The sequence below is a fragment of the Panthera uncia genome, chromosome B1 (genome assembly GCF_023721935.1).
Source record: "Panthera uncia isolate 11264 chromosome B1, Puncia_PCG_1.0, whole genome shotgun sequence".
In the NCBI taxonomy this organism is placed as follows: Eukaryota; Metazoa; Chordata; class Mammalia; order Carnivora; family Felidae; genus Panthera; species Panthera uncia.
In genome coordinates this window covers 38,997,112-39,009,336 of record NC_064811.1, presented here as the reverse complement: position 1 = coordinate 39,009,336, position 12,225 = coordinate 38,997,112, and the positions used below count along the sequence as shown (strand labels likewise).

General features: G+C 36.8%; 1 protein-coding gene across 2 annotated transcripts in view; it reads right to left on the bottom strand.

Annotated features, from left to right (window-relative positions):
• The window catches only part of ATP10D (ATPase phospholipid transporting 10D (putative)), a 110,473-nt gene that overhangs the window by 52,477 nt on the left and 45,771 nt on the right, over positions 1 to 12,225 (bottom strand). For both annotated transcript variants that reach the window (XM_049632001.1, XM_049632002.1), the window contains 4 exons: positions 9,399 to 9,603; positions 7,319 to 7,404; positions 436 to 542; positions 22 to 153 (listed from right to left, as the gene is read on the bottom strand). In XM_049632001.1, the coding sequence (XP_049487958.1) occupies positions 22 to 153; positions 436 to 542; positions 7,319 to 7,404; positions 9,399 to 9,603 (530 nt within the window). The remainder of the gene's footprint in view (positions 1 to 21; positions 154 to 435; positions 543 to 7,318; positions 7,405 to 9,398; positions 9,604 to 12,225) is intronic.

The window sequence follows — 12,225 nt, the reverse complement described above, 5'->3', positions numbered from 1 at the left end:
AAAAAAATCAGATTTACCTACCCAATGCACCAGTTAAACACATCACAAGCAAAAGTAGGACACACCAGAGGACATCTGTATTTGCTCTTCTTTCTAATTTGCTGCGCTTATACCTTGGACCACTGTTGTTCAGCATTGCTTTGGTTTCATGGCCTACGTAGGTAACATGTCAGAAAATTTGCAAATTAAAGCCAGATAGCAAATAGCATATTTTTAAATCTCTGCGGCAGATAATTTAATAAAGAGTAATTGCACAATAGATTTTGCTAATTTAGTTTGCTTTTGTGATCCATTTAGAAAAAGAGACCGAGGATTAAGTTTACGAAGACAAAATTTCCTTTCTGCTTTTGTAGATTGCATTTTGAGTAAACGAAAAATGTTAACTTGAAGAAAAACACAGAGGAGACAACAGTGAAAATCAGAAGTGTAACTAACCTGCATAAACCACGATGCCCACAACAGCCTCTGTGTTCCTAATGGTGCATCCTCTAAGTAATAAATTTTCTTTACTGAGACCCACGCGTTCTCTGTTGGAATGTTCTCTATAAGAAAGATAGCATAGAGATTCATTTTTAAATAGCAAAAGTAGGGATGTAAAAATAAAAATCATGCATTCTGAGTTTTCTTGACTGGAGTATTAAGTCAAGCAGGTCACAAGAAAGGTTTCAAATCTCTGGGCCCTTTGTTTTTCTTATCTTGCTTTGGCTTGGTAAAAGATGCAACAAGTCTCAACTACCATCATTTTCTATCATTCCTGTTTGTCAACTTCTCATACTACAAAACCTCAAAAAAAAAAATATTCCAAATAAGGAACCTGCTGCTAGTACAAACTGTGTTTCAGGTAACTTAGTAACTGACAAGGGAAAAGTTCTTGATAGAATTAGAAAAATTCCATTTTCAACCTGGATAGAATCAAGGACTGTTCTAGGGAATGGTAATTTGTGGCTGCTAAACCCAGTAGGTGACAGCCTGATGAGGATTTTATAATGAAAGAATATGGCTGACAACACCAATCTTAATAGAACCACCAATGGGACAGGGGACATCACAGGCCTCCAGATGATACACAATAGCAAGTACCTATTTCCACAGGTACCTAATCAAGCGTCTCTAACAGCAAATCCACCTGGGGTGGAGATCAAGAGATCCATGAAGGCTTTGAAATTGTATGCGATATTTCCTGCATGTGTGTATGTGTGTGTGTGTGTGTGTGTGTGTGTGTGTGTGTCATTTTGTAGAAAAAGAAACTATGTCCTTCATCAGATTTGAAAGTGTCCCTGGACAGTTTACAGGAAATCAGATGGCCAGAAAACAATGTTCACTACCACCACAAGGATGCAGCCTGGTAAATGTGGTAAACTGTGATGGGGGCGGGGGGGGGGGGGGGGGGGGGGGGGGGGGGGCAAAGCTGGCAAAATTATGAAATAGTTAAATCTGGGTGAGAGCCCATGAGTGTTCATTATATTTTTCTTTCTGCTTTTGCCTGTTGGAAAGTTTCTGTAATAAATGGTTTAAAAATTATCAAAGCAATTACTTGATCAAGTTACAACAGTGGCAAAAATAAAGAGCAAAATAATTGGACTTTTTTTTAAATTTTTTTTTTACGTTTTTTATTTTTGAGACAGAGAGAGACAGAGCATGAACGAGGGAGGGGCAGAGAGAGAGAGGGAGACACAGAATTGGAAGCAGGCTGCAGGCTCTGAGCCATCAGCCCAGAGCCCAACGCGGGGCTCGAACTCACGGACCGCGAGATCGTGACCTGAGCCGAAGTCGGCTGCTTAACCGACTGAGCCACCCAGGCGCCCCTGGACTTTTTTTTAAATAAACAAAAGTAATGTATTTCACCTATTTTGAAAACGCCCTCTTAATTTCAGCATTAAAATTAGGTTGCTTTCTAAGCAATATACTTCAGTTGATAAGTTGTTTCTTCTTTCTTAAATGTAGGAGAACTGCATTGTTATCTGGTATCCTTGCTACCTGCAATTACTAAGTATATTGCTTTCTAAGCAATATACTTCAGTTGATAAGTTGTTTCTTCTTTCTTAAATGTAGGAGAACTGCATTGTTATCTGGTATCCTTGCTACCTGCAATTACTAAGGAAAACTCTTCAAAGAAGGATACACAAAGGAGAAAGAAACAGATGTGTCATTTCACTCCTATAATTTGCAAACACCTTATTCTAGGAGATCTATGTTTATATGCTTTCACATATGTGGTTTTAGGTACAAAGAGACAACTATAGTGTAGTGTCCTTGGGTTTAATTTAATTCTGCTTCCTGGTTTTGCAGATGAAAAATTTTTTATATAAAAAAATTTTTTTAACGTTTATTTTATTATTGAGAGACAGAGAGAGACAGAGCATGAGCATGGGAGGGACAGAGACAGGAGGAGACACAGAATCCAAAGCAGTTTCCAGGCTCTGAGCGGTTAGCACAGAGCCCAATGTGGGGCTCGAACTCACAAATGGCAAGATCATGACCTGAACCGAAGTCGGATGCTTAACCAACTGAGCCACCCAAGCACCCCTGCAGATGAAGAATTTAAGTTCAACAGTGACATTTCTATGTAGTGTTCCCAGGCAAGCCCCACACAATCCTCATCAATATAACATTCATTATCCCTAGAGCCTTTATAGGAACAGATTCAACATAGAAACCATTTCCAAAGTTCCTCAGTAAGATTTAAAATTCCTACCCCCTCCCCCCACCAGATCCTTATTTTTCACCATTACATCACTCTAGGTTACTATCATTAGATCAAAGCCTAACTTCTATCATAATAGCATCTGCCCAAACATTAAACAGGTCCTGCACTTGACAGGTATATGTTATTTGGCACTTATGATGTGAGATCTCTGGACTCTATATGAAGCACTGACTGTCCACATAGAGCTGTCATCCCCTGAAATCACTAGGCAACATCTATTATAGGCCCAGCATTCCCACTCAGATGCTGGGAATAGAAAAACACACATAGTCTTGGCTCCTGTGGTCTAAGGGGAAGTGACTGATACAGAAATATGTAAGTGTAATAATTATAGATATTATAATAGAAACTTGATATTCAACATGCACTGTGGACACAAATAGGGAGAAAGCTCTACCTGAGAGTAAGGTCAGAGAAGGCACCATATAGAAAGTGAGCCTGAGCATCTCAGTTTTTGTTGATTTTAGAAAACAGACCACAAAGCAGGTAAAGGATAAGGAGTTAGCTTAGTGGATAAAAATAATTCCACAGAAAAATCACTCTATCTACCTGGGCTGACTCTATCATTCAATGCTTCCTTGCAAGTTGCTGAAGCCAGCTTAATAGAAGCTTCAACAGAGCAGACCCAGGAAAATCTAATTACTGAGGAAGACAGAATCTGAGGGAGGGAAAAGAAGCAGAGAGCAGCTTTAGTTGTGGATTCCAAGAGAAAGGCAATTCCAGTGGTCAGATCAGACTAATCAGAAAGTAAGGCAGCACAGTTGAAGCAGACAGACATCAGAGGAGCCCATCATGAATGGAAAAACCAAAGAGCAGGTGAACGTGGCATCAGAGAATCCAGAGGCAAGTGATAATTAGGACAGCCAAGAGGCTAGTGGGGCCTTAGAAGTAGGTAAGGGTTCTAGGGCAAGACTGAGTACTCACAACAGCAAACGATGCTCCAATGTGTCTATTAAGAAAAAGAAAAAATATGTCCAAGGGGGATGAAGAGAGAGGCTGACAAGGTAGACTAGGAGTCCAGTTCCAGAAATTTAGTTAAGGCACTCACTTATCTGCTTTCTTTTGCTTTAAATTAGGTTTATTTTCAAGAAATTATATAAATCAAACCATAGAGTATATATTCTTTCCTGCCTGGCTTGTTTCACTGAACATGACATTCAGAGATGCATCCAAATTTTAGCATGTAGCACCAGTGAATTCCTTTTGCTGAATTCCCCCTGCAATGAATTCCATACACTGTATGGATATACAATTTGTTCATCCATGCTCTTGTTGATGGTATTTGGCTTGTTTCCAGTTTTGGACAATTACAAACAAAGCTGCTATGAATATTTGTGTACAGACTACTCTACCAAGAAATGTTTTATTTTCTCATGGATAACTACCTAGGAGTGGAACACCCAGATCATACAGTGGGCACATGTTTAACATTTTAAGAAACTTCCAAGTTGTTTTTTAAAGTGGCTGAATTGCTTTATATTCCCACAAGCAGTAAGTGGGCACTCCAGTTCTCCTACTTACTCACCAGCATTGGGTATAGTTGGGTCTTTTGAACTGTTAGTAGTTGTAGCTCTGTGGTTTTAACTTGTATCTTTCTACACAGTTATTTGTCACCTATATACGTTTTTTTGGTGAAGTGTCTGTTCAAATTTCTTGGACTATTTTAAAACTTATTGTTTGTTTTCTTATTACTGAGGGTTTTTTTTTTAATGTTTATTTATTTTTGAGGGAGAGAGAGAGCATGCACACATGCTCGCGAGAGGGTAGGGGCAGAGAGAAAGGGAAATAGAGGATCCAAAGCGGGCTCTACACTGACAGCAGACAGAGGATGTAAGGCTTGAACTTAGCAACCATGAGATCATGACCTGAGCTGAAGGTGGACACTTAACCAACTGAGCCACCCAGGTGCCCCTTATTACCAGGTTTTAAGATGTCTTTGTATAATCTGAACACATCAGTTACACGCATTGAGAATATTTTCTTCCAATCTGTTACTTATCTTTTTCATTCACTTAATAGTGTCATTGAAGAGAAAAAGGTTTTCATTTTGATTCTGAAGTTCTTTTATGTATTTGTTTTTGTCCTTTTATTGTGCTTTGGGTGTTCTGAGAAGTCTTTGCCTAACTGAAGATAGCAAAGATTTCTGTTATGTTTCCTCCATGTTTAAGGAGTTTCAAATCTTAGGTTTACATTAAACTATAGAAGCCATTTTTAGTTCAGTTTTTTAAACAGTGAGAGGTATGGCTTGAAGTTTATTTTCTACAATATGGATATCCAATCGTTTTAGTATCATTTGTTGAAAAGAAAAACCTTGCTTCACTAAATTGCTTGTGTGTACCTTTGTCAAAGGCACATTTATGGACAATAAAAACCAATCGCCCATAAATTTGTGGGTCAATTTCTGGATTCTATAATCTTTTAATCTTTTCTGATCTGCTGGTCTATCTTTATGCCAAAATGATGCTAATTTGATTACTGTACTTTACTAGAAGTCTTGAAATCAGGCGGTGTTGGCTCTCCCACTCTGTTCTGTTTCAGTGCTGTTTTAAGGTAATATAGGTTCTTCGCAATCCCATATAAATTTTAGAATAAACTTGTCAATTTCTTTAAAAAAAAATAACAAAACCATGCTGGGATTTTGATTAGGATTACATTGAATCTACAGATTGATTTGGAAAAAAAATTAAAATAAACGTGCCAATTTCTTTAAAAAAAAACATGCTGGGATTTTGATTAGGATTACATTGAATCTACAGATCGATTTGGAAAAAAACTGAATCATAACAATACTGAGTCTTTCAACCCATGAACAGCATACATTGCTCCATTTATTTAGGTCTTTCATTTCTTTCTGCAGTGTTCAATGGTTTTGAGTGTGCAGGTGTTTCACAACTTTTGTCAGGATTAGCCTCAGGTATTTCATTTTTTCTGATGCTATCATAAGTTGTATTTTGAAAAATTTCAATATCTGATTGCTCATTGCTAGTATATAGAAATACAATGGATTTCTGTATATTGATCTGTTTCCTACAACATTGTTAAGCCCAATTGTTAAATTCTTATAGATTTTATCAGGTTTTCCACAAACAGCATCAAGCCATCTATGAATAATAAACAGTTTTACTTCTTTTTTAGTTGAAATCTTTTATTTCCTTTTCTTGCCTGACTACACTAATCTAGAATCTCTAGTGAAATATTGAATAAAAGTGGTGAGAGTAAATATCCTTGTCTTGTTCCTGATCTTAGGGAAAAAACATTTAAAAGCATTTAGTCTTGCACCATTAAGTATGATTCTAACTGTAGGTTCTTCATATATGCCAGTACCGGGTTGAGAGAGTTCCTTTCTAGTTCCAGTTTGCAAGAACAGAAGTTAGATTTTGTCAAATGCTTTGTCTACATTCATGAGATGATCACTTGGGTTTTTCTTTTTTAATTTGTTAATTGGGGCTTGTTAATATGGTGGATTACATCATTTGACTTTCTAATATTAAGTTTTTTTGTTTTTGTTTTTGTTTTTTTTTTTTTTGAGAGAGAGAGAGAGAGCAAGCAAGCATGCGAATAAGGGACCAGGGAAGAGGGGAAGAGAGGGAAAATCTTACGCAGGCTCCACACTCAGGGTGAAGCCTGACACAGGGCTCAATCCCACAACCCTGGGATCATGACCTGAGCTGAAATCAAGAGTTGGACACTCAACCGACTGAGCCACTCAAGCACTCTGCTTTTCTAATATTAAACCAACCTGCATTTTTGGGATAGGCCCCACTGGGTCATGATATATTATCCTTCTTATATATCGTTGGATTTGATTTGCCACAATTTTGCATCTGTGTTCATGCAGGACACTGATCTTTCCATAAGTGTCTTTGTATGTTTATGGTATCAGGATAATCCTGGTCTCCAAAATGAATTGGAAATTTTCTTTACCATTCTCTCATAAGATCACTACTATGAAGTAGATCTGATTGTCTCCTCTCCTCTTAAAAATCAGGGAACTGAGGATCAAAAAGAGTAAATGACTTGGTTCAAGGCATAAAGCACTTAAGTGGCTGAAATTAGGTAAGACACCAAATTCTAGCTGCCCTTGCAAAAGGGATATAGATGCCTCAAGGGCTCCAGAATGAACACTGTTGTGACTTCCCATACTTTTTCTTACACATTTCAATTCCTTGGCTAACTTTTGCCAACCAGAAATACCCACTTGATACTCTAATTCTGCAGGAGGACACTATCCTATCATGTCACCTAGGTTGCCAGTTCTGTGAAGGCCCCTCCTTCCAAACAACATGTCTTAAGCTTAATACAGAGCTCATGTAAAACATTCTTACACCACTGACTGAGATTTTGTGATTATTTTAAGAACAAGCTTTTGTTATGGTTTTTATTTTTTTATTATTTTTTAAATATAATTTATTGTCAAATTGGCTTTCATACAACACCCAGTTAATAATATTTACCAGATAATTAAAATAAAGACAAATTAATAGGTGACTAAACACATGGCCTTTGGTGATTTAACTTGGATATACATACACAAAAATATTATTGCGTTAAATATAATTGCAACACATAATTCTACTCATACCAATGAAGGTTAAGTCATGTATCACTCACAGGTAGCCTCGGAATCTGTTGAGGTCATTGTTTGGACTTTCACATTCTATCTTACTGGAGAATTTCTCTGGATCAACTTCAGAGTCCTAAAAACAAACAAAAAATATATATATACATATATATACACACACACACACATATCTACATATTTTAAAATCATGACACAAGAAAAATTCAAAGTTAAACCCTTGATATTTAAGTGTTTATCCTTTCACCAACTCTTAAGATAAAACTAATGCATTCTTGCTACAAAATTTAGGTCACAAATTGCCCAAATAAAGAAAATGAAGAACAGTACAGGCATAATCATAAATGAATATGTGGAATGGGGACGGTCCTGGAGCATTAACAAACATCTATAGGTCTTATTCATACACTAGAATCCATGCAGGACTCTCTGCAGAGAAGACCTTCTATTCATACAGCAAACACTCCTTTATGCAGAAATCACTGAAAAGCTGAAAATACTTTGTTGTTATTCTTTTATCATGTAGGGATTTTCGGAGATTAAATGTGTATGCGAACACTCTGAGCACATTATGCATTTATCCCAGCAAATTTTCTTTAAAAATTTAAAAATAAGCTGGACGTCAGCATCTTACAAAATTCTCTAATGGATTAAATGATAATTTTAGTATGCTTTATGAAACCCGTGAGCAAATAAACAAAATGTTTTTATAGAACACAGGCATGGATTCACTAAGAATAAGCCAGGGGAACCTTATCTCATTTCCTTGTTTTCATATGAATGTTTGCCTAGTAAAAAAAACTATTATTGATATATCTCATCAAGTATTAACGTATCACAGCAAAACATATGGAAAATGAGTTATATAATTAGATGATTTGATTTGCTAATCATTAATTTTTTAGTTCTTTTGATGTAGTAGAATCTCTATTATGTACTTTAAACATATTAATTTCTTAATATGAGGTAGGTGCTATAATTAGGTCTAATTAACAGATAAAGAAAGAGACACAGAGAGAAGATCAGTAATTTGCTCTAGGTCTCCACACAAGGAGGTGTTTAGAAACAGGATTATAATCTAGGTCGTGGGATTCCAGAGCACTCACCCTTAATTGATCCCAAAGTGTACTGATTAATCAACTGGTGTTACCTTCAGAATAGGTACTTAGTAGTATATAATGGAATCTCAAGTTGTACAAGATTTTTACAAACGTCTTAGTAATATAAATGTTCACAAAAGTGACAATGCGAAGCTGAGAGGCTTATCAATCACAGGATCTAAATTAAATCCATAGATAGAAAGACGGCCCAATGTTACACCATATCATGAAACTTACTAAAGATCAGGGCATTTATTTGGCTAAAACACTTTTTAGTTTACGAACTTAATGGTTCAGTTTAAGTCAGTTACCTGACTTAATGGTTCAGTTTTAAAAAGACTATTAAATTTTTAAAAACTTCATCTCAAGTGCTTCCAGAGACAGGGAAGGGAAACTAATATTTAAGCAATGTACATGATATTTTTACATACATTACTTCATTTACATCTCACAGCAATGCTATGAGACAGGCATCATCATTTCTATTTTAAGATAAACTGAGGCACAAAATAAGTGACTTGCCCAAGGCCACACAATAATGTAATAGGAGAGCTAGAATTCATTCAAACTCATGTTCACAGAACTTCACAGTTCTTGTTTCCCTCGCCACAGTGTGGTGAAGAGTCTAGAAGCCCTGTGGCATGAGAAACTACACAAGTCTCAAAAGGTCTGGGTATGTATGCAATTATACATTGTAGGAACAGAAGGTGATCGTTTCCATTGCAAAATAATTTTCCAAATTGCAAAATAATTCTGTTAGTTTCCTTTAATTCAGTTCCAAAAAATATAGGATCGCCAGACTAAAATGTGTGAACTTCAAAGTCATTACAGCCTATTATCTATAAAACACTTCCAGGGATATCTGGAAATGGATTAAGCCCTCTGGGCTTCTATTTTGTAATGGTAAAAATAAATTTAAAAATCTCATTTTCTGTCTCTGTGAAAAATGAGCTCGGTCATCTTCTGAAAGGAAAAATGTTAACAAGTCACCAAGTGAGAACACAGTATTTACCTGCTCTGCATATCCCCGAACCACCTGCCTCTGTTTTAAATTGCTCTCTCCATCGAGACCCGAAGTCTCAATGTGACAGATTCCATCTGGATCGGTGGAAAAGAGTAAGACCATGTCTGCAGGAATAACCTCATTACAGGAAAGGCGAATGAAATCCCCAACAGCAACGTCTTTCCAGCATTGGTCGACATATTTTTTCTCTTTCCTAACATTGGGGGAGGAAGGAAGTTTAAAGAGAATATTAAGACAGATACGCAGATAATCTTATTTTTTAGGTTTGGTGTATGATTTGAGGCATGTTTTAAGCATTTGGGGTGAATTTTAATCCATTAAATGCTAAAACGGAAGCCAGAGAAAACCTAAATTCCAGAATTTGCTTCACCTGAAAATTTAGTTATTTAGTTACTAAAACACATTTTTCAGCTCTTCAGTCCTTGAGATTTTTGAACTATTAAGCTGCTTGAGAGTAATTCTGGAATAAAACTAACGTTTGATAAGTTTATTCACGCATAAGGCAATTACTGTGTGCTGCCCTGTGGTCAGGTATCAAGAACTCACAAGTGCACAAGACATACCATCTACTTTCAAGGAGCTTCCCATCCTTTGGACAGGATGAATAATGAAAGAAAACATCAAGGAAATGAAATAAAAAATAAAATGAAATAAATAAAATACTCAGCGTTTTAAAAACCATTATACTGCTATTAACGCCTCTATCACTTAATAGAAATACTGATAAACAGTCATGAGTCTGCTGTAGCTGATCATTAGAAAGAAGAATGGCAAATTTTAAGTCTTTTCAAAAGTGTAGTTTTCCCATTTATATATTCATTTTAAAGGAAAGATACATCATTTGAGATTGTCTGCCTTAAATACCCTGCTTTATGTTAAAGTTTTTCTCATGCCTTTTCATACTAACCAGCATGAATGGCGCTTCACAAAGCATTTTCCTTAGAGTAGAATGAGGAAATCTGTATCAAAGAACATCATATCGACTAGTTCAGCAGCATTTCATATACAATGCTATCAACAAATATTAGGAAGGTCTGTCTCATTCCTCCATTGCCTACCAATGCAACTGGTAATTGTCACAAAAATACACTTATTTCCAAAGTAAAGATTTCTCTTCAATTACATTCATAGAGCTAAATATTCGAATTCATTGTCAAAGGAGGCTGAGCGATAGCTATATTCTAAATTATGCATCAGATCAAATAGAAATGCTACCTTAGGACAATGCTTGTACACTTTCTGCTATAGGGAATTATATCCGTTATCTCAAGAAATATTTAGCTTAAAAGGATACCTAAGAAGTACGTTTTCAGGATGCTTTTTCCCCAAATACCTAATGCACCAGGTTGAATCCAACTAAAGGAAATCCTCAATTACCTAAAGAGTTGGTTAGTGTAAGGAGAAAGGCAAATCAATGGTTTGTACCATCCTTTTTTCCTACTGTTTGTATACACCAGTTCACTCTTCATGGAAGGAAGTAAGAGAGAAGATCAAAAACAGGCATGGGTCATATTTCAAAGGTTCAGTCCTACAACTCTAAGAGTAGTGATTTCATTCCATAGAAAATGGGGAGTCACAAGGTTCACCAGAAGAAGGATTTGATACTATCTCTACTTGCTAACTCCTGTGACAGAGTAATGGGTGGATTTTGGGTGTCAGGCTAATTTGGAGTAGGAATGGCCAAAAAAAACAAAACAAAACAAGAATGTAAAGTTATTGAAATAATTCAGGAGAAGAATGAAGATGATCAAAATTAAGGCAATAGCAACAGAGATAAATACAAGATTAAATCAAGACATGTTTGGGTTTTTCTACTTAGTACATGTTTTACGACTTAGTACACCATATTTCATGACTTACTACATGTAAAGAAGTTATAGAAGATGACATTATGGTTTCTAACTTGCCTGATGGGATGAGGAATGGTGCCTTTCGCCATGTGTCAAATTTTAGAAGCAACTGGTCACATGAGAGGGCAGATAATAAAAACTCAGACTGGAAAGGTTTTATCTGAAGTGGGATATAAATTGAAGACGTGCAGCAATTTGAAGGTTCTGATCTGAATTTCCAGATGTGAGTTTGGAAGTCCTAGGTACACAGACACCTATGTCAGACACCAGGTAAGGACATGAGATTCCTCAGGAAAAGAGACGTCAAGGTGATAGAGAAGTGGAAGGAGACCCAAGAGAAAACGGTATCACAGAAATCTAGGGAGAAGGAAAGTTCAAAAAGGGAGTCATCATAGTAAAAGAAGCTGCAAAGGGGCCATTCCTACAGCATTTATTTATTACGATGTCTGTTGACTATGGAAAAGGCTGATGGTGTAAAATTGTTGCTGGGGAGTGTGAATTAGAAAGTAAGACCTCCGTGAACCTAAGAATGCCTGAAGGTTGAAGAAGGAGGGCATGTCACGTTTAGCCTCTGAAAGGAATAAGGGGTAAAAGTAGCCACTGCAATGAAAGGTAAGTCAAAGGACAAAGGATGAGAGAATTGGACATGAACATGGGCTGTTGGGAAGGAGTCTATGGCAAAGGCAAGGTAGAAGATAGAACACAAAGTAGGAAAGGTGGTTGAGGTTTTGAAGAAACAGAAGTGCCTGGGTGGCTCAGTCAGTTAAATGCTTGACTCTTGATTTCGGCTCAGGTCAGGATCTCATGGTTGTGAGATCAAGGCCCCGTTGGGCTCCACGCTGGAGCCTGCTTAAGATTCTCTCTCTCTCCCGCCCTACCCCTATGGCACACGCATGCATGCTTTTTCTAGAAAGAAAGAAAGAAAGAAAGAAAGAAAGAAAGAAAGAAAGAAAGAAAGAAAGAAA